The sequence below is a fragment of the Ostreococcus lucimarinus genome, chromosome 1 (genome assembly GCF_000092065.1).
Source record: "Ostreococcus lucimarinus CCE9901 chromosome 1, complete sequence".
NCBI classification, from domain to species: Eukaryota; Viridiplantae; Chlorophyta; class Mamiellophyceae; order Mamiellales; family Bathycoccaceae; genus Ostreococcus; species Ostreococcus sp. 'lucimarinus'.
The window spans coordinates 317,020-337,557 of NC_009355.1; the positions used below are offsets into that span (position 1 = coordinate 317,020).

Genomic DNA, 20,538 nt, shown 5'->3' on the forward strand with positions numbered 1-20,538 from the left:
TCGCGCCGCGACGCGCCGGCGCGCCCAACCTCTCAACCCTATTCGTCCGGCGGATCTCGATTGACCGCACGATCGCGCGCGCGACGAAGCGCGCACGATGGCGGCGCCCGCGGTGCCGGTCACGGTGAAAGAAGCGATACAGGTGCGTCCGCGACCCGCGGTCGCGCGGCGCGAAAGCGACGCTCGAAGCGCGAAAAGACGACGGAACGCGACGGCAATGCCGAGGCGATCGCATCTCGTTGGGTCAATCGATGTCGAACGAAAACGCGCGGTGGACGCGTCGTCGCGCGAAAGGGCGCGGGATGGTGCGGACGGTGATGACTGACGAGATCCGCGCGGCTTTGAACGGTGCGCAGTTGAAAACGTGCGGAGTGAACCCGCAATGTATTTCGTTCACGAATCTCACCATGGAGAGCGAGAAGTACGTGTGCGCTCGGGAGAGCGGGACGACGAATAATGTGGTGATCGTCGAGGTGAATAACCCGCTGCAGCCGATGAAGAAACCGATCACGGCGGATAGCGCGCTTATGAACCCGACGCAGAACGTGATTGCGCTCAAGGCGAGAGTGGAGAACGAGAATGGCGTGGAGGATTCGTTGCAGATTTTCAACATTGATCAAAAGGCGAAAATCAAGGGGCACGACATGGAGCCGGTGGTGTTTTGGAAGTGGATCACGCCGAAAATGTTGGGGATCGTGACCAACACCGCGGTGTTTCACTGGTCGATCGATGACGCGAACGCGCCGGTGAAGGTGTTTGACAGAACTGCAAACCTGAACGGGAATCAGATCATCAGCTATAAAGCATCAGAGGACATGCAGTGGTTCACGCTGATCGGTATCGCGCAAGGCGACGCGTCGAGACCGGCGTTAGTGAAGGGTAACATGCAGCTGTACTCGGTGGCGCAACAACGCTCGCAGCCGCTCGAGGCGCACATGGCGGCGTTCACGACGCACCAAGTGCCGGGCAACGCGCAAAAGAGTCAGTTGGTATGTTTCGCTCAAAAGATGGTTCAAGCCGATGGATCGGTGGTTTCCAAGCTTCATGTGATTGAGCTCGGCGCGCCGGCAGGGCAAACGCCGTTCACGAAGCGCACGAGCGAGTTGTTTTTCCCGCCCGAGTTTGCCGACGACTTCCCGGTCGTCATGCAAGTGAGCGACAAATACGGCGTCATTTACATCGTCACCAAGAGCGGTCTGCTGTTCGTGTACGACGTGGAAACTGCGTCGCCGATCTACCGAAGCCGCATTTCGCAAGATCCGGTCTTCGTCGGCGCGTCCGCGACGAGCGTTGGCGGTTTGTACGTTGTTAACAGAGGCGGCCAAGTCTTGTTGATCACCCTGAACGAAGCCGCCGTTGTGCCGTTCATCAGCAGCACGCTCAATAACTTGGAGCTTGCGCTTTCGGTCGCGTCGAGAGGGAATCTTCCCGGCGCCGATGCGCTCGTGATGCCCAAGTTTGATATGCTCTTCAACTCTGCGGACTACAAGGGGGCGGCCGAACTCGCGGCGAGCATGAGCTCGTTGCGCACAGATCAGACCATCGCCCGATTTCGCGGCGTCCCGACTCAACCGGGCCAAAGTTCTCCTTTGTTACAGTACTTTGGCGCGTGCTTGCAGCGCGGAAAGTTGAACAAGCTGGAATCAGTTGAACTCGCAAAGCTCGTGCTTGCGCAAAACAAGAAGCAGCTTCTCGACACATGGCTGAGCGAGGACAAGCTCGAGGCGAGCGAAGAACTCGGCGACATGCTGGCGCCGACTGACTCCGATACTGCGCTTAAGATTTACGTCAAAGCACGCGCGAGTCCGAAGGTAACCGCAGCGTTCGCGCAGCGTGGCGAATTCGACAAGATGGCGCAATACTGCTCCGCCGTCGATTACAAGCCAGACTATATGTACATGTTGCAAGCTCTTATGATGAAAGATCCCGCGAGCGCGGTGCAGTTGGCACAAAAGATCAGTCAGATGACACCGCCACCGTGCGACATGGGGGCCATCGCCGATCTCTTCTTGCAGCGCAACATGATTCGTGAGGCGACATCGATCTTGCTCGATTTGCTCAAGGGCGACGACGAGAGCCAAGCGGCGCTGCAAACCAAGGTTCTTGAGATCAACTTGGTGACATACCCGAACGTCGCTGATGCGATCTTGGCGCAAGGAAAGCTCACGCACTACGACCGCCCGCGCATCGCGCAGCTCTGCGAGAAGGCTGGTCTTTACATTCGAGCCATGGAGCACTACACGGAGCTCGCCGACTTGAAGCGTTGTGTCGTCAACACACACTCGATAGACCCGCAAGCGCTCACTGAATTCTTCGGTACACTGAGCCGCGAGTGGGCTTTGGACTGCCTTAAGGAACTTCTCACGTTCAACATGCGTCAAAACCTTCAGATGGCGGTGAACATTGCTAAGGAGTACACGGAACAACTCGAGATTCACTCTGTCGTGAAGATGTTTGACAAGTTTGAATCTGCCGAAGGCCTCTTCTACTACCTCGGGTACTTCGTGAACACGTGTGAAGACAAGGACCTTGTGTACAAATTTATCGAAGCTGCTTCAAAGACTGGACAGATCAAGGAAGTCGAGCGAGTGACGCGCGAGAGCGATCATTACGATGCCGAACGCGTCAAGGTGTTCCTCATGGAAGCCAAGCTCTCAGATGCTCGTCCGCTTATCAATGTGTGCGACCGTTATGAGTTCGTTCCGGATTTGACGACATACCTTTACAACAACAACATGTTGCGCTACATCGAAGGCTACGTGCAAAAAGTCAACCCGAAGCAGGCGCCGAAGGTCGTTGGTACACTGTTGGATCTCGAGTGCCCGGACGATTTCATCAAGACTCTCATCTTGTCCGTGCGATCTCTCTTGCCCGTGGCGCCGCTCGTGGAAGAAGTGGAGAAACGTAACCGCTTGAAGATCCTCACGCAATTCCTCGAGCACCTCGTGAACGAAGGGAGCGTGGATCCGCAAGTACACAACGCCATGGGTAAGATGCTCATCGATAGCAACCAGAACCCAGAGCACTTTTTGCTCACAAACGAGTACTACGAGTCCGCCATCGTCGGTCGCTACTGCGAGAAGCGCGATCCGTACTTGGCGTGCGTAGCGTACAAGCGTGGCAACTGCGACGCAGAGTTGGTGGATTGCACGAACAGAAACAGTATGTTCAAGGTTCAGGCGAGATATGTCGTCGAGCGTATGGACGCCGATCTCTGGGCATCTGTGTTGACGGAAGAAAACAAATACTGCCGCCAGCTTATCGACCAAGTCGTGTCTACCGCACTCCCAGAAAGCAAGAACCCTGAGCAAGTTTCTGTGACCGTGAAGGCGTTCATGACGGCAGAAATGCCGCATGAACTCATCGAGTTGTTGGAGAAGATCGTGCTACAAAACAGCGCGTTCAGCAACAACCCGAACTTGCAAAACTTGCTCATCCTTACCGCCATCAAGGCGGACGCATCTCGCGTCATGGATTACGTCAACCGACTCGACTCTTTCAACGGTCCGGAGGTCGGTGAGATTGCCGCCGGTAACGAGTTGTACGAAGAAGCCTTTGCCATCTTCAAGAAGTTTGATCTGCATGTTGACGCGATGAAGATTCTTCTCGAGTCTCTCGAAGACCTCGATCGTGGCATCGAGTACGCGCGCAAGGTCGACTTACCCGAAGTTTGGGTCCAAATCGGCAAGGCGCAGCTCAAGGTTGGCACTCCGGAGGCGGTTAAAGCGGCCATCAAGTCGTACATCAAGGCGCAAGATGGGAGTGATTTCGTCGACGTCATTCACGCCGCGCGCCAAGCCGACATGTACGAAGACATGGTTCCATATTTGCTCATGGTGCGCAAGAACAAGAAAGAAGCTCGCGTCGATACTGAACTTGTGTACGCGTACGCCAAGATCAACGATTTGGCCAAGCTCGAAGACTTTTTGGCTACGCCGAACAGCGCGAATCAGCAGTCCGTCGCCGACAGATGCTTTGGCGAAGGTTTGTACGAGGCTGCTCGACTTTTGTACACCGCGCTCAGCAACTGGGGCTGCCTTGCGAGCACTTTGCTCAAACTTCGCATGTTCCAAGGTGCAGTCGACGCCGCGAAGAAGGCTAACTCCCCGCGTACGTGGAAGGAAGTGTGCTTTACGTGTCTCGAAGAAGGCGAAAACAAGCTCGCGCAGCTCGCCGGTCTCAACATCATTATCCAAGCTGATGAACTCGATTCCGTCAGTGAGTACTACCAAGCGAATGGTAAGTTCACCGAGCTTATCCAGCTTATGGAAGCCGGCGTCGGCGTTGACCGGGCGCACATGGGTATTTTCACCGAGCTCGGCATCTTGTACGCCAACCACATGGCCGACAAGCTCATGGAACACATTCGTTTGTTCAGCGCGCGCATCAATATTCCGCGACTCATAACCACGTGCAACCACGTGGCGTTGTGGCCCGAGCTCGCGTATCTTTACAGGTGCTACGACGAGTACGATAACGCTTGCGAGGTGATGATGAAGCACCCCGACGCTTGGGAGCACGTGGTCTTCAAGGATGTGTGCGTCAAGCTTGCCAACGCGGACTTGTACTACCAGGCGATCGAGTTTTACCTTCGCGAGCACCCAACAGAGATGACCAATCTTCTCGGTGTACTTCAGTCGAGACTTGATCACTCTCGCGTGGTGTCGCTCATGCGCAAGGAGGGTAAGTTGGCCATGGTGAAGGAGTACCTTTTAGCTGTGCAGGGTGCAAACTTGACGGCGGTGAACGACGCCGTGAACGAACTCGCGATCGAAGAAGAAGATCACGCGGCGTTGAAGACTTCGCTCGATATGTACGACAATTGCGATCAACTATCTCTTGCGGTACAATGCGAGAGCCACGAACTGATCGAGTTCCGAAGAATTTCTTCGTACATCTATCAGCGCAACGCGCGATGGCAGCAAGCCATCGATCTTAGCAAGCGGGATGGGTTACTTAAGGACGCCATGGAAATCGCCGCGAAGAGTGGAGACGCGACCATCGTGGACGAACTTCTCGACTACTTCATCGATCAAGGCAACAAGGAGTGCTTCTCCGCCGCCTTGTGCACGTGCTACGACTTGTTGAAGCCCGACGAAGTCATGCAAAAGGCATGGTTGAAGGGTCTTAGCGACTGGGTCATGCCTTACATGATTCAAGTCATGCGTGATATGAACGGTAAGTTGGAGATTTTGATGAAGGATAAGGCGGACCGCAACGAAGAAAAGGTGAACGAGGAGAAAGAGCGCGTCGCGGCCGAGATGAATAGCAACCTCTACGCGCAACTCATGCCTGCGGCGCTTCCGGCTCCGCCGATGCCGGGCATGCCGGGGTACGAGCAACCGCAACCGGGATACGGGCAACCGCAGTATTACTGAGGCACATCATCTCAATAGCTCAGCGCGCGACTCGCGCGCGCACACTTAGTTCAGCATTGAATAAAAGCGAAACTCAGACGCAAACGCAAACGTTCAGTGGTATGGTAATCTCGGTCGCCGCGCGCGCCGCACAACGCGGCGCATCCCTGATCCGCTCGCCGTGCGCGCTCGAACGCGCCGCGCGCTCGAACAAAATGCCGCGCATCGTGCGTGACGCGCCGCGCCTCGCCGCACCGCCCGCGTCGTCGCCACCCGTCGCCGTTCGCCGCCGACAGTTGCCACTCGGTCGACGTCACCGCGCCGCCGCGCTCTGCGTTTGCCGCGCGACGACGCCGCGGGAGATCGCGCGCGCGATCGAGGACGCTCCGTGGCGCGGTGGACTCGAACCAGCGGCGAACGCGCCGTGGACGGCGGCGGAAGTGGTGTCGGGACGGATACCGGCCGAGCTCGCGGGGACGCTCTATCGCGCGGGACCGGGACGGATTCGTCTGGGGGCGACCAAGTACGCGCATTGGTTCGATGGCGATGGGTACGTCACAGCGATCGAGATGGATGCCGATGCGAACACGGCGCGGTGCGCGGGGAAGTACGTGGAGACGGCGAGATGGACGAAGCAGCGGGCACGCGACGGCGGCGATGGGACAAACGACGACGCGGTCGGGAGCAGCGGCGTCGCGGTCCGAGGAGCGTGGACTCAAGCGAGCGGAATGATGGCAAATTTAGGACGGTTTCCGACGAACCCGTCGAACACGTCCATCATCGTGCACGCGGGGAAGGTTTTGGCGTGTTGCGAAGGCGGCGCGCCGGTGGCGATCGATCCGGCGTCGCTCGCGACGAGAGGTGAAGTCGTCTTCGGACCGAGTCTTCCGATGGGTTTCAGCGCGCACAGTAAGCAGGACCCGCGCGATGGAACGTTGTACACGTGGGGGTTGAAAAAGCCGCCGTTCATAGGTATTTCTGTCGGCAAGGTGAACGCCGCGGGCGAAGTGATGCAAGTCGCCGACATGCCGTTTCCGCGAGCGGCGCCAGAATTTGCATTGTTACACGACTGCGCGATGAGCGAAAATTACTTGACGTTTTTCATGTGCCCGTGGGAGTTACCGAACGACGCCATCGTGGGTGCACTCAGCGGGATGAAGTCTTTCGGACACTCGTTCAAATGGAGCGACGAACGCGAGACGTGGATGGTCGTGCTGAGGAAATCAGATTTAAGCGTCGTGCACGCGAAAAACGTGCCTTCGTTTTCGAGTTATCACACGTGCGACGCTTACGAAGAGAACGGAAAACTCAAGGTGCTTTACGGCAAGCTCAGAGGCGATCGCACCGGGCTCGAAAAGAATTTTGGCGACATGTACGCCGCCGTGTGGTCGTCGCGACATTACAACGATTTGCACGAGATGACGATCGATATCGCCACCGGTAACGTCACAGACGCGCTCGCGATGCCGACGAACGCCGATGGCGAACGAGATATGACGAAAATGATCGGCATGGAGTTCCCTGTGGTTTCTCCGCGAACGATGAGCCGCCGCAAACCAAAGTACGTGTACACGCTCGCGAATTCGTGCGGCGAGCACGGCTACTTTGACTCCATTCAAAAACTCAATCTCGAGACGCAAAAGGCCGAGACGCGCTTGAGCGCCCTCGGTCACTACCCACACGAGTGCGAATTCATCCCCAAGACGAACGCCGACGACGAGGACGCCGGATACCTCGCGTACGTCGAGTACGACGTCTCGCGCGACGCCGCAAACGTCGTCGTCCTCGACGCCCAGCGCTTCACCGAAGTCGACCCCGTGGCCGTCATCGCCCTCCCCATGCACGTTCCGTACACCTTTCACGGCACCTTCGCGCGACGCGCGTGACGCGCGTCGTCTTCGTGTTGTAACTCTAGCGCCCGGATCTTTCAGTCTTCGCGTCAACCGTCAGTCGTCGGTTGTTAGTTGGTCGTTAGTTCCGTCGCGTCGCGCGCCGCCGCGCGCCCGTAACATCGAGGCGCCGAAAGAATTCGAGCGCGCGAAAACAATCGTCGCGAACGTTCGTGCGTCGAGATCGCGGCTGGATACAGTGAAGATACGATTGCAATTTTTGTCCCGCGCGGTCGCCGCGCCAGAAATAGCCTCGCGGCGCATGCGCGCCGCGGTCGCGCGCGGCGTCGTCGCGCGGGCGGCGCGCGCGCGGCGCGCGACGCGCGAACCCGCGCGCGACGCGCGACGCGCGACGCGAGGAACCGCGGCGCGCGCGCGACGCGACGAACGCGCGAACGCCTCGGCGGCGGACGCGGTCGCGGTCGACGGGACGGTCGACGACGACGCGCGCGCGGTCGATAGCGCCGAGACGGCGGCGCGCGCGGTGAAAACGCCGCACAGTGGATACCATCGACAGCGCGGCGTCGCGCGGGCGTTCTTCGAGGGATGGTACTTTCGGTTCACGCTGCCGAGCGCGAAGGCGTCGGCGAGTCTGATTTATCACGTGTACGACCCGGATTTGCCCGAGTCCGCGCGGGGAGGGGCGGGCGCGCAGGTGTGCGCGCCGTGTGGGAAATATTTGTACTTTGAACAAGGCGCGGAGGAGGCGCGCGCGGGATTCGAGGGGGCGGCGCACGCGTTGGAATTGAAATCGACGCGCGGCGACGATTTCTTCGAGGTGTCGCGCGAGGGCGCGAGACATCGAGGAAGGTTGACGAGCGAGGGAGAGAGCGAGGAAGGGCCGTGGGGCGGAGGACGCGCGGCGAAGAGCGTGCGATGGGACATCACGGTGACGCCGCTTCGAGGATGGGGGGGAGGACCGGGGGCGAAGATGGTGTCGCCCGCGGGCTGGATGACGGCGCTGCCGGTGTTCGAGCCGCATTGGCAAGTCACCATGGCGCACGGATTGGCGAGCGGATGGATCGAAACCGACGGCGAGCGCGTTGAGTTTAGCGATTGCCCGGCGTACAGCGAGAAGAATTGGGGCGGCGCTGGGTTTCCGTTGAAATGGTGGTGGGTGCAGTGCAACTCGTTCGCGGATTATCCCGATTTGAGCGTAACCGCGACTGGAGGGAACCGAGGCGTCGTCGTGCTCCCGAACGTTCGCGAAGACGTCGGTCTGGTAGGCGTGCACTTCGGCGATCGATTTTTTCAATTCGTTCCCGCGCAGCAAGTGGAGGTTGACTCGACGTCGGCGTACGGCGCCGAGTCGGCGTTGGAGGCGAGCGCCGTTCGATGGGACGTCGAGTGGGGTCGGTGGAGCGTCACCGCCGTCGGTGAACGATACGAGTGCTCGATAGAAGGGACGTGCACGAACGACGACAAATCCACCGTCATTCGCGCGCCTTCGGACAGCTTGGACGAGGGTATGGCGCCGTCGTGCCGCGAGACGTTCACGGGCGTCGTCGTCGTATCCCTTTGGCGTCTCAACGACCGCGGCGAGCGCGTCGAGACCATCATCGACGCCGCTACGAGCGATACCGCATGTCTAGAAATCGGCGGCGGACCTTGGATCGGACCCTGGCGCTCGGCTGCGGAGATCCGCTCGCCGCTCGGCCCGCTCATGGGTTTGCCCGTCGACGTGCGCGCCGTGGCGAGTTTGCTCTCACCCTTCGGCGACGTCCTTCCCGGGCTGTGACCCTCGCTCGCGTCGCGCGTCATTGTAACCATTCTTTTTGCGCGCGATGTGCGGTCTCACGCGCCCCGCGCGCGCCGCCCCGCTCCCGCGCGTCCAACCGTCGCCGCCGCGCGCCGCACACGCCGTCGCGCCATGCCGCGCGCGTTCGCCCGCGTCGTCCTCGCGCGCGCGCTCGCCGCCGCGCGCGCCCCCGTCGCGCACGCCGCGCGTCGTCTCGCCGTCGCGCGTCCGCCCTGCGCCGCGAAATCCACCGCCGCCGCCGCCGCGTCCGACCGCGGCGACGTTCGCGTCGGCGACGAAGTCTCCGTGGAGTGCGTCGATTTCGCCACGTCGGGCGAGGGCGTGTGCAAGCTCGCGAATGGGATGGTTTTGCTCTGCGACGGCGCGACGCCCGGAGAGGTGGTGCGCGCGCGGGTGACGAAGCTGCGGAAGAAGCTGGCGCACGGCGCGAAGACGGCGACGGAACGCGCGGCGCCGAACGCGGTGACGGCGCCGTGCCCGCACCACGAACAGTGCGGAGGGTGCGCGTGGCAGCACGTGAATTACGACGCGCAGGTGGGGCATAAGCGGAATCGGGTGGTGGACGTGCTGGCGAGAATATATAAAGCGGGCGAGGACGCCGAGGCGAAAGTCGGCGCGTGCGTCGGCGCGGACGAGACGTCGAGGTATAGGAATAAAATGGAGTTCGCGTTCGCGAGTGGAACGAGAGGAAAGACGGTCGTCGGGTTGCGACCGCGAGGGGCGAACGATTCGGTGGTGGATTTAAGCGGTGGATGTCTGTTGCAGAGCGAGGAGGCGGATCGCGTGTTGGCGGCGATTCGGGAGACGCTGGAACGCGCGGACGGGCGCTTGGAGGCGTTCGATCGCACGAGCGGCGAAGGCACCCTTAGAAGCGTGACGATTCGCACGGCTGGTGGCGAGCGCGGCGGTGAGAAGGCTGTGATGGTCGATTTAGCGACGACGGCTTCGCCGAACGAACTGAAAACGGGACCGCTCGCGGGACTCATCGACGTCGTCTCGAAGGTACCGGGCGTGGTGTCCGTGGTGCACACTTCCGTGCCGAGCGAAGCCGAACTCCGACGCGCGGGCGGTGGACGCTCGTCAAAGTTCGTCAAGGGTGGCACGACGACGAAGGCTGGGTCAACTAAGAAAGTCGAGGCGGTGTTCGGCGAGAACAAATTAGTCGAAACGCTCAACGGCATCGACTTTGAACTTTCTTCGGCGTCCTTCTTTCAGACCAACACTGAGCAGGCTGCGAGATTGGTGCGACAGGTTCGCGAGGCGTGCGCTTTCAGCGGCGATAAGTCTGAGATCGTGCTCGACCTGTTTTGCGGTGTCGGTACGATGGGACTCAGCGTCGCGAGCGACTGCTCGCGAGTGATGGGATGGGAAGTCGTTCCAGAGGCGGTGAAAGACGCGAAACGCAACGCCGAGCTGAACAACATCACGAACGCCAAATTCTATCGCGTTGATTTGGCGAGATTAAATCCGTCCAAAGGCCCGAAAGGTCTTCTCACGACGCCGAAAGGCAAAGAGCTTCCCATGCCGGACATCGTCATCACGGACCCGGCGAGGCCTGGTATGGACTCCGCACTCATCGCGATCCTGCGCACAATCGGTGCTCGGCGTATCGTCTACGTGTCGTGTAATCCCGCGACGCAAGCGCGAGACTTGCTACTTCTCACGGCGCCGTCGGAGGGCGCGGACGACGTCGCGTACGAGCTCAAAACCGTCACGCCCGTCGATATGTTTCCTCACACGACGCACGTCGAGTCCGTCGCCGTGCTCGAACGCAAAGCTTAGTATCGCTAAACAAATTCGTCTGTTGTTACATTATTCTTAGTCGCACAAGTTCTCACCGTCGCACATCCGTCGCCGCCGCCGCCGCCGCCGCGCGCGCGCCGAAATCGGCGCTCTTCCGAAACGCGACGCTCTCCCCAGTCTTCACGTTCCGATACACGACGCCTTTCCCCGCCATCACGCTCGTCTCCATTCGACCGAGCATCAACAAGTACCCCCACTCGCTCGCGATTCTCTGCGTGAAGACGCGATGCCAGCCCACCTCGCCCGCCGCCCAGTCTCGCAGCGGTCGCTCGCAATCCGCCAGCGTCCCTTCGCGCGCGCCCACGCGCCAGAGCAAGTGCGCGAACGCCGGCGCGCACTCCGCGCACAGCCGTTCGAGCTGTTCGGCGCCGCCCAGGGCGTTCGCCGCGCGTTCGATCGCCGCGCGCGTCGCCGACGTGTCCAGCGTCAGCAGCCCCGGGCGCTCGACGGCGAGCTCGAACGCGTGGCGCGCGCACGCGCGCGGCAGCGCCGAGCTCAGGGCGTACACGCGCTCGGTGAGCACGCTGAGCGGAACGTCGTCGCGCACGGCGCGCCCTTCCACCGTGTGATCGAGCTGCTGAAGCGCGCGGTCGTCGAGGCCTAAAATCGCTCGAAGCGACGCGACGCGCGCGGCGGAGGACGGCGCGTCGGCGGAGGACGCGCGGACGCGAGCGCTCGCGCGTCGCGCGCGAACGGAGACGACGCGCGCGACGCGGACGCGCGGGGCGAGGCGGGACATGCGTCGGCTTGTGCCGCGGGAGCGGGCGTGGCGCGCTGCGCCGCTACGTTACAAATGTCTCGCTACTGTGTGATGATGCGGTTCCGGTGGCACCGTCGCGCTGTCTATTTACCTACGACTGTTGCTTCGCGTCGCGCGCCCAGCGGACGCGCGCGGACTCGCGAGCGCGCCGACGCCGTCGTCGCCGTTCGCGAGTTCGACGAACGCCTTGCGCGCGTCCCGCACAAACTTCCCGAAATCATTCGAACGGTTACACTCCGCGAGCAACGCGTCGATCGACGCTAACATCGGCGCGCACTCCATCACCTCGTACGCCGTCCCGCGCAATCGCACCGCGAACGTAAACTCTCGCTCCGGCGCGCGCGCGTCGACGTATTTAAACACCAACCGCAACCGCTCCGCCTCGCCGTATTCAAATCTCAATCCCAATCGTTCCGCGTACATCGCGCTCGCCCCCCTCAGCGCGTCCAATTTTGCCATCGCGCTCGTTCCCGTCGCTTTATTTTTCGCGTGTTCGATCGCCGTCCGTTCCTCCCCGACGCGTTCGCGCAGCGCCGCCAACTGCTCGGGCAGTCCTTCCGCCAGTTCTCTCGCCGCGTTCGTCTCTTCGAGCGCCTGTTCCGCCTCCATCTCGTACCGCTCCGCTTCGCGCGCGTTATCAGCCGCGCGTTCGCTCAGCTCTCGCTCGCGATTGATCAGCGCGTCGTACTCGCGCTCGAGCTTTAAGATTTGTCGGTCGTGCGCATCCTTCAAACGTCTTTCGCGCGCGACGTTTTCGCCGACCCAGCCGTCGATGATGTCGCGGAACTCGGCGAGCTCGCGCTCGAGATCGGCGACGTCGACGTCGCGGTGGCGCGCGGCGCGGTTGGGGGGCATGACGACCGCGCGCGGTGGTGCGACGCGTCCGTGAATGCCGATTCGAGACGGACGACGTTTGAAAATTTGGATCTTCGAGCGGCGCGAGGACGCGCGCGAACGAGGGCTCGAATTCGCGCGCGGAGTCGACGCCGCGAGCGATGCGCGAAATAATGGGTTCGATAAACAAAGGATACGCGTCGAGAATGGGTTCGATCGCGAGAGAACGCGCGTCAGTAGCCGAGCTTTTTGTTGAGCGCGCTCGCGCCGTCGCCGGATTGGTTCGCCGGGGCGGTCCAGTCGGAATCGTCGGCGGCGGCTTCGGCGTCGAATCTCGCGCCCGAGGAGGCATCAAGAAGGCGCTGGATGTCTGACATGACGGTATCCTCCGCGGATGGTGCGGCCGCGTGTGATGGCGCGGCTTTGGTTGGGGGTTTGCGAATTTCCAAGCCGGCGCGCACTTGATGCGGCATCAAGAAACCGTCATCGTCGTCGCGCACCACGGGTTCAGTCTCAGCGGCGGTATGTGCTTCAATCTCGCGCTCGGTCGGTGTGACTCGTTGTTCGACGTCTTCGACGATCACTGGGCCTTCGTCATCGGCGTTATCGGCGTTATCGGCGTCATCTTCGACGACGGCGGCTTTCGCTTTCGCCGGCGCCGACGTTGAGGCGGGATCGACGCCTCCCGTGAACTTTCGCTTCTCTTGCAAGTTACCTTGCTCTTCCCATTCCGCTTGCCGTCGCATCTCTGCGTCACGTTTCTTGCGCGCTTCGAGTTCTTCCGCTCGCTTCGCTTCGGCGATTTCGGCGCGTCGTTTTGCCTCCTCGGCGCGTTTCGCCTCCGCCTCCTCGGCGTGTTTCCGCATGGCGTCTCCTTTGGCCGATCCAGGACGGAATTCCTCGGTTGGGTCGGCGTACTTCAACAGTCGAGACACTCGCTCGAGTTCAGACACTTTTTCGGAGAGCGTCACGCGTAATCTCTCGACTTGAGACGTGAATTTCGACGCGCCAATTTCGTCCATGTACGCATCCAACGCGTCGCCGTCTGCCGAAAGTCCCGCCGTGCGCTGACGTTCGGCGAGCGCGGCTTCTTCGGTGACTTTGATGAGTTCTTCCGTTTCCGTGATCGACGTCTCAATCGCTGTGCGCTTGTCCCACAACGTAGCCGCCGTCTCTAGCGTTTTCGGTGCCGCCGCGCCTTGCGTGGATTCTTTCTTCGACTCTTTTCGACGCTTACGACTCGCGCTCGTCCGCGAACGGTCGTAAAAGTCGTCTTCATCTCCACTCTGACCGTCTTCGTCGTCCGAGTTCGCTCGCGTGCCCCGACGTCGCTTGGACACCGCAGCTTGCAAACCCAAACTCACGCGCAACGATTCGTTGAGCGTCTCATCGGCGTCCTCGATCTCTTCTTGCAACGTCTCGATCGCGCGCTCGACCGCAGATATTCGCGTCGATTGCCCGGACGATAGCCCACCGTCTTGCTGCGACTCCTTGGCTCGAATTCGATCGACTTCTAGGCGCATGTTTGAGATCTTTTCCTCCTTGCGCCGAATGTTTTGCTTTTGCTTTTCCTGTTTATCGCTAAATTTCCCATCGTGCGTGCGCCAATCCAGCTCTTCGATCGCGCGTTGACGCTCGTTGATTTCGTCATCGGCATCCATCATCCCCCAAGACGACCCAGCCTTTGCCGCAGCCTCTTGTTCGCGCGCCGCCGCGCGTTCCGCCTTCAACGCCGCCAGTTCGCGCTGCATCTCAGCCTCCGCCGCGGCTTCCAACGCCGCTAACGCCTTCATCTCTGCCGCACTCAGCCCTTCCTCTGGCATCAAGCTCTCATCGCCGTCTAAAATATACAATCTACTCGACTCGCCGAGCTTGATCTGATCGCCGACTCGAATCGGCGCGTGCACGCCCGGCTTGACGCGTCGCTTATTCACAAACGTCCCGTGCGCGCTCTCGCAATCGTACACGTACGCCTCTGTCCCGTTCGCCTTGAACTGAATCACGCAATGCAAACGTGACGTCGACGGGTGTTCGACGACGACGTCGCACGCCGGATGCCTTCCGAACGTCACGTGTCCTCGCGGCGCGTCTTCGCCTTCGCCTCGGTCCAGTCGCGTCCTCGACGCCAACGCGCCGCCCTTGACGCAATCGAGATAAAACTCGCGCGCGGGCGCCCCGCCCCACGCGGGCGCGTCGTACGTCTTCCCGAGCGGCGGCGCGGACGCGCGATCGCGCGCGTCCGCGCTCGGCGCGGCGGGCTCGACGTCCGGGGCCGCCCCACCGGCGGCGTCCTTCGTCGGCTTCGCGCGCGGCGCCGGCGGTCGCATCATCGCGCGCGACCGCGCGAGGACGACGCTGAACGCTCGCGCGCGCTTCGCGCCGAACCGCGCGGCGAGCGACGGCGCGAACGATCGCGCGTCGGCGTGTCCCGCTCGCGCGCGGGCGAAAACATTCCAAATTCGCATTCGGGCCGTCACACGCGCGCGCGCGCCGGCGATGCCCGTGGCGAGAAAGCTGTTCGATCAGAGCGACGCGTCGGCGCCGGCGCGAGCGCTCGAGCGCGCCGGATCGTCCGCGACGCCGATCGCAGACGGCGAAAAGTCGGTACAGTTTAAAAAGATGACTTTGAACGGTGACGAGAGCGGCGACGACGCGGAAGGGACTCGACGGGTGTCGTTCGACGCGTCGTCGGAGATTTTAAGCCCGATCGCGAAGCGCGCGGGAGTTGAGGCGGCGGAAGCGGAGGAGACGACGCCGGCGTCGCCCCCGCTGCGACCGGCGGGCGCCGGGACGAGCGAGACGTCGTTTCGATTCGACGACGCCGCGAGCGATGAGTCGAAAGAGAACGCGGGCGCGAGCGATGACGATGCGATGAGTTTTGAGAGCGCAGACGCGAGCATGGCGGTGAACATGACGAGGGACAGCGAGAATATGACGTTTCAGAGCGCGGGATATCGTTCGGCGCTGCTCGATTTCTCTAGCGACGACGAGTTTTCGGCGAGCTCGAAACGGCGCAAGTTCAGGATAGGCGCCCTGCTTCGACCGATGTTGGCGTTCGCGGCCGGATTCGCGGTCGTGGCCGTGATCGCGATCGAGGTGGCCTCGTCGAGCGGCGCGAAGGAGGGCGACGCCAAGCGCGGCGCGAGGCGAAAGCAGACGTTTCGCGAACTGTTCACCGCCTCCAAGGGCAGCCAGTCGTCGAAGGACGCCGCCGCCGTGTAACAAAGATACCGAGAGTAATATACATTACATCACAGACGCCGGCCGATCGCGATCGTCGCCGCGCGGCGCTGTCTGCGCGTCTACGCGTCTACGCGTTCGCCCCGCTCGCTCGCCTCCAGAGCCCGCGCGAGCTCCTTCAGCGCCTCGACGCGCTCGATGACGCGCTCGACCGTCGCGTCGACGCGCGCGATGTCCCGCTCGCACGTCGCGATCGCGTCGCGCTCCGCGCGCGACCGCGCGCGCTCGAGCGCGTCGCACAACTCGCGTCGTCGTCGCACCAACCGATGGCCGCGCTGAAGTTCGCGCGACGCGCGTCGCCCGACGTCCGCGAGCGACGACGACGACGACGACGACGCGAACGTCACCGTCGCCATCGTCGCGCGCGCCGCGCGCCGCGTGCCGCCGCGCGTCGGCGCCTGGCGTTCGGCTCGCGGAACGCCACAGACAACACCCAACCGCCGCACGCGCCGCACGCGGCGACGCGCGCCATGGACGACGACGACGTCGAGCGCGGGACGAAATCCGCGACGATCGCGGCGTCGGCGTCGTCGCCGCGCGCGGAGCGGCGCGCGCTGTTGCGCGAGGACGACGGTCGCGGTCGGGTCCAGGGTGTTGGACGACGCGCGGGGTGGCGACTCGCGGCGGTGTGCGCGCTCGCCCTGATCGGCGCGGGCGCGGCGGGATACGCGCTGGGGGCGTCGCATCGCGGGCACGGATTGCTCGCGTGGCGCGGGGGGCGACACGGGCATCACCACCACCGGTCGTCGTCGTCGTCGGGGCGTCGGCACCGCAGTCGGCGCGGCGACGGCGAGCGGCGAGGACACCGCGACGCGGCGACGGCGGTGACGAGCGCGGAGGCGAGGGACGCGGCGAGAATCGGTGTGAAAGGGGCGTCGCGCTCGCGCGCCGCGGCGCTGGCGGCGGCGCCGGAATTCGAGCGCGCGTGAAACGCGCGAAAACGCGTTGCGAACGATGGCGGCGCGAGTCGTCTAGTCTAGTTTTGTTAATCTTCAATGCCTATCGCGTGTTGCGTTTTACGTGTCGTCGCTCTTTGGCTTGGGTAGTGCCGGCTCGAACGTCACTTCTTGCTTCGTTCGCGGGTCTACGATTCGCACTCTGCTCGAGCTCGACGGCGTCGCGACGGTCGGCGGCGGAGCCTCGGCGACGTCGGATCCTTCGTTCTCGGGCTCGACGACCGCGGACACCGGTGGCTCCTCGTCCGCGGGTGTTTCGACCACGGTTGTTTCGTCGACGTCGTCGATGTAGTCTTCGAGATCAGACGGGACTTCGACGCGGCCGTCGTCTTCGATAAATTCCTCCTCACCCGAGTCGTATTCTTCTGCGCCGTCGTCGTCCGCCGCGGTCGAGGGTTCGTCATCATTCATGACGTCCTGCATTTCGATCTCTCGCGGCGCCGCATCGTCGGGCGGGGAGGTCGCCGGCGCAGCGCTCTCCTGCTGCGCCGTCTCTTCGACGCTCGGCGACGCCGTCGCGCCTGCGCCCTCCTCCTCCGACGACGACGACGACACATGCGTCGATCCATCTTCGGCAACCTTACCTTCCTTGGCTTCCTTCCTCTTTTTCTTCGCACCCTTATCCTTCTTTTTCTTCTCCTTTTCCTTACCCTGCTCCGCGGGCGTCTTCTTTTGTGCACCGAATCTTGATCGAGCCTCGATGAACGACTCGGACGTGAGCTTGGAAAACAAGCTTTGCTCTTCGTCTTGCACGAGCTCTTTGGCGACGTCGGAGCCGAACCAACGGTGTAGAGTGCCGTACATGAGCAAGCACGTGAGACCGAACGACACCGCGGTGACCATCTGCATCCCCAACATCACCTCGTCGCACACCTGCGCCGTGGCGAGCTCTATCGTGTCGCTCATCGGCTGGCAGCTCCCCAAGCCTTCGTCGATGATGCCAAAGTCTGCTCCAAAGGATGTCATCGCCGCGTTCAACGCCGTCATGTACTGCGACGACGCGTACGCGCCTCCCAGATCTTGGACGTTGCCGATCGTCTCCTTCAGCTTGACGTTATCTGCGTGCAAATCTTGCAAATACTCTCCGAGCTCGTACCCAAAGCGCGGACACACGAAGTACAGCTGCACGTTTTCCGGCACCACGAACTCCACCATGGCTTCGTAGGAGTAGCACACCTCGGCGCCGATCACGCTCACGGGCCAATACACCGAAGTCATCAAGAAGCAATAGATGAGCGTGAACAACGGAAGCGCGCGAACGAAATACTCTGGCGTGACTCGTCCCGGCGCTCGCTTCCACCACTGCGACACGGGCGTCTTGCCGTGATGGGCGATGATGGGCACCACCGACGTCGTGAGCAACGAGATCAGCAGCAGCATCAACAACGTCATCGACGTCACGTAAATCACCACGAACGTCTTCACCCACTTCAGCGACTCTAAATCCTGAATAAACTCGATCGAACCGCTGTGATGCAGCATCGCCTCCGTCACCGCCGTCAGCGCCGTCGCGATCGTCGCCGTCGCCCCGACATCGTTCGCCGTCACCGCTTCCCGGCGCAGCATCGTCAACGAATCATCCATCGCCATGATCGGCGCCCCGATCGCCCGCATTCCGCTCTGTCCATTCTCCGCCCACGCCTCGATCGTCTTCAGCGTCTGCAGCCCGCCTCGAAATCCTTCAATCAATCCAATCAGCGCCGCCGGTATGAACGCCAGGATCACCCCGATCGTGATGATCGCGCGCGTCTTCGCCTCTTTTATGTTTGTGTTCTCGAATATCGTCCGGTTTTGCGCCGTGTACGTGCGATAGTACATCAAACATATTCCCGCCGCGACGACCCCGGGCGAGGCGTAGGTGACCGCGATGAGGACGCAGGACGTGCGCAAGCCGTACGCGGTGAAGTGATGGAACGGGAGCTTGTGCACGAGCTCGCGCATGTCGAGCACGTACGACATGGCGGCAGACGGCGGCGCTCCGCGACGCGCACTGGGGATGGATGCAGGAGTGTTTTTTTAGTGTTACAGCGGCGCGAGGTGTTACCGCGAACCATGACTACCCGCGGGTCGGCCTGCCTACGCGCCCGGACGATCGATCCGGCGCGCGGCGCAAAAACTCGTCCATCGCGAGCACGCGCATGTTCGTGTCGTCGACGCGCATCAGAACGTACGGTTTGGGCGAGCCCGGGACGACGCGCGCGACGCCGCTGGCGTCTCGCGTCTCGACGGCGTCGCCGCGCTCGGAACGAATCTCTAACAAGCGCACGCTCGGCCTGTGAACGTACAGCGCGCCCGTGTCGGCGTCGAACGCGAACGTGGCGTCGCGACACCCCTTGATGATCGCTTTCAGTCTCAGCTTGCCGTGACTCAGGATGCGAAAGAGCAATACCCTGCGCGTCTCGTCGCCGACGGCGAAGCAGTCGCGCTCGGCGCAAATCTCAAATCTCGTGTACCGTCGCGGCGCGTCCACGAACGCGCAGTTCCACGTCGGCTTCTCTCGTTTCAGCGCGCTCACCTCATCCATATCCACGCCCTCGTACTCCCCCACCGCGTCCTCGCTCACGTCGGCGTCTCGGTCCACGAATGTCTTCGCCACGCTCAGCGCCGTCGACGAAAACTTTCGTAACATCGCGAGTCCACCGCCGAGCGCCGTCTCGCGCTTCCCCGCGTCGTCGCTCGTCGCCGACGTCGACGCGATCGCCGCCCCTCCCACCGCGATCAGCGTCGTCGTCCCATCGTTCGCTCGCGCCGCGCCCGCGCACGCCGTCATCGGCGCCAGCCGCGGGAGCGTCCACCGCCGCGTCGCGCGTCCCGTCCTCGCGTCCCATCGCACGCACCGCTCGACGCTCGACGCGTACTCCCCGCACGCGCGAACGACGCGCGCGACGTCCACGCGCGTCTCCACGCCTCGAGTCGTCGCGACGTAGCCCGCGTCGTCGCCGACGACGACGCCCGTCGCCGTCGCGGCGCAGCACGCGATGGGGACGTCGCGCGCGAGCGCCGCCTCGCGCGCGTCCGACCGGCGCAGCGCGCGCGGGTCGCGACGCGAGCGGTAATACAGCGCGCCGTCGCGATACGCGACGCACTCGACGTCGACGTCGGCGCCGTCGAACGCGGCGGACATCGCGGTCTGGCGGTTCGCGTCGGCGTCGCGCGCGACCCGTAACAACGCGCGCGCGCGCGCGCGCGACGCGTGACCTCCGAAAACGGTCCCATATATTACGTCTTATCTTCGGATATGACACCTGATAAACTGGAAAAAAATACAGAGAAGATTAGCATGGCCCCTGCGCAAGGATGTGAGTGTTCGCTCGGACGCTCGCGCCGCGCACGCTCGGACTCGAGCGACGACGCCTATGCGCGGCGACTGACGGTCGCGTCGCGCGCGAATCGCAGGACACACAATAACTCAAGAAAAGTTACACGTTTTTTTTGATTCGATTCGATTCGATTCGACGCGATTCGCGTCCGACGACCCGCAGACGACGACGGACGTCCGGCACCACGACGCGCACGCTCGGATCGTTCGTGCGCGCGGCCGCCGCGCGCGCGCTCGTGCGAAGCGCGCTTCGCGTCGCGCGAGGCGCGCCGGACGAGGGCGCGCGACGCGCGATTCGCGACGAAATCCGTCGGCACGCCGAGTCGAACGCGTCGGCGGCGTCGCGCGGCGGCGCGTCGGAGGCGTCGCGCGCCGCGCACGCGATGAGCGAGGGACGGCGACGGTTGAAGGAGCTCGAGGAGATGATGCTGATGGTGAGGTAGGGGACGCGCGCGACGATGGGGGCGGCGGCGGCGGCGCGCGGACGCGTCGCGGCGCTGGCGCGACACGCGGGCGCGACGTTCGAGCTCCCGACGCGCGCGATCGAGATCGCGGCGACGGCGGGCGAGGGCGGGGGTAACGTGACGCTGTTCGCGAACGCGCGCGTGGGTCGAAACGCGC

General features: G+C 62.7%; 9 protein-coding genes across 9 annotated transcripts; 5 read left to right on the plus strand and 4 right to left on the minus strand.

Moving 5' to 3' along the window:
* The first annotated feature begins 72 nt into the window (after positions 1–72).
* OSTLU_28794 (predicted protein) lies at positions 73–5,435 on the plus strand. The gene is made up of 2 exons (XM_001415417.1): positions 73–142; positions 357–5,435. The coding sequence occupies exons 1-2, from the start codon at positions 98–100 to the stop codon at positions 5,376–5,378; spliced, it is 5,067 nt and encodes a 1,688-aa protein (XP_001415454.1). The 5' UTR covers positions 73–97; the 3' UTR covers positions 5,379–5,435.
* A 79-nt stretch (positions 5,436–5,514) lies between these two features.
* Positions 5,515–7,247, plus strand: OSTLU_28795 (predicted protein). The gene has a single exon (XM_001415418.1). It carries the CDS (start codon positions 5,573–5,575, stop codon positions 7,241–7,243), a length of 1,671 nt encoding a protein of 556 aa, XP_001415455.1. The 5' UTR covers positions 5,515–5,572; the 3' UTR covers positions 7,244–7,247.
* Positions 7,248–8,045: 798 nt separating this feature from the next.
* OSTLU_39591 (predicted protein) lies at positions 8,046–8,984 on the plus strand (the record flags this gene model as incomplete). The annotated part of the gene is made up of 2 exons (XM_001415419.1): positions 8,046–8,519; positions 8,568–8,984. Coding segments are annotated over 2 exons (891 nt in total), but the record flags the coding sequence as incomplete, so codon positions are not given.
* A 132-nt stretch (positions 8,985–9,116) lies between these two features.
* On the plus strand, positions 9,117–10,787 carry OSTLU_39526 (predicted protein; the record flags this gene model as incomplete). The annotated part of the gene is made up of 2 exons (XM_001415420.1): positions 9,117–10,040; positions 10,101–10,787. 2 exons carry the CDS (start codon positions 9,117–9,119, stop codon positions 10,785–10,787), a joined length of 1,611 nt encoding a protein of 536 aa, XP_001415457.1.
* Positions 10,788–10,839: 52 nt separating this feature from the next.
* On the minus strand, positions 10,840–11,547 carry OSTLU_28798 (predicted protein; the record flags this gene model as incomplete). Its single annotated transcript, XM_001415762.1, has 1 exon — positions 10,840–11,547. The coding sequence occupies one exon, from the start codon at positions 11,545–11,547 to the stop codon at positions 10,840–10,842; it is 708 nt and encodes a 235-aa protein (XP_001415799.1).
* A 108-nt stretch (positions 11,548–11,655) lies between these two features.
* Positions 11,656–12,177, minus strand: OSTLU_28799 (predicted protein; the record flags this gene model as incomplete). Its single annotated transcript, XM_001415763.1, has 1 exon — positions 11,656–12,177. One exon carries the CDS (start codon positions 12,175–12,177, stop codon positions 11,656–11,658), a length of 522 nt encoding a protein of 173 aa, XP_001415800.1.
* A 458-nt stretch (positions 12,178–12,635) lies between these two features.
* OSTLU_23873 (predicted protein) lies at positions 12,636–14,732 on the minus strand (the record flags this gene model as incomplete). The annotated part of the gene is made up of 1 exon (XM_001415764.1): positions 12,636–14,732. One exon carries the CDS (start codon positions 14,730–14,732, stop codon positions 12,636–12,638), a length of 2,097 nt encoding a protein of 698 aa, XP_001415801.1.
* Positions 14,733–15,273: 541 nt separating this feature from the next.
* OSTLU_28801 (predicted protein) lies at positions 15,274–15,624 on the plus strand (the record flags this gene model as incomplete). Its single annotated transcript, XM_001415421.1, has 1 exon — positions 15,274–15,624. One exon carries the CDS (start codon positions 15,274–15,276, stop codon positions 15,622–15,624), a length of 351 nt encoding a protein of 116 aa, XP_001415458.1.
* A 1,034-nt stretch (positions 15,625–16,658) lies between these two features.
* On the minus strand, positions 16,659–19,368 carry OSTLU_13688 (predicted protein; the record flags this gene model as incomplete). The annotated part of the gene is made up of 2 exons (XM_001415765.1): positions 16,659–18,588; positions 18,770–19,368. The coding sequence occupies 2 exons, from the start codon at positions 19,366–19,368 to the stop codon at positions 16,659–16,661; spliced, it is 2,529 nt and encodes an 842-aa protein (XP_001415802.1).
* Between the last annotated feature and the right edge of the window lie 1,170 nt (positions 19,369–20,538).

Excerpts from the sequence above, each read along its gene's own strand:
- OSTLU_28794 (XM_001415417.1), top strand. The coding sequence starts at position 98 with ATGGCGGCGCCCGCGGTGCCGGTCACGGTGAAAGAAGCGATACAG. Across the intron at positions 143-356 it reads CGGTGAAAGAAGCGATACAG|TTGAAAACGTGCGGAGTGAA; the intron begins GTGCGTCCGCGA and ends AACGGTGCGCAG.
- OSTLU_28795 (XM_001415418.1), top strand. The coding sequence starts at position 5,573 with ATGCCGCGCATCGTGCGTGACGCGCCGCGCCTCGCCGCACCGCCCGCG.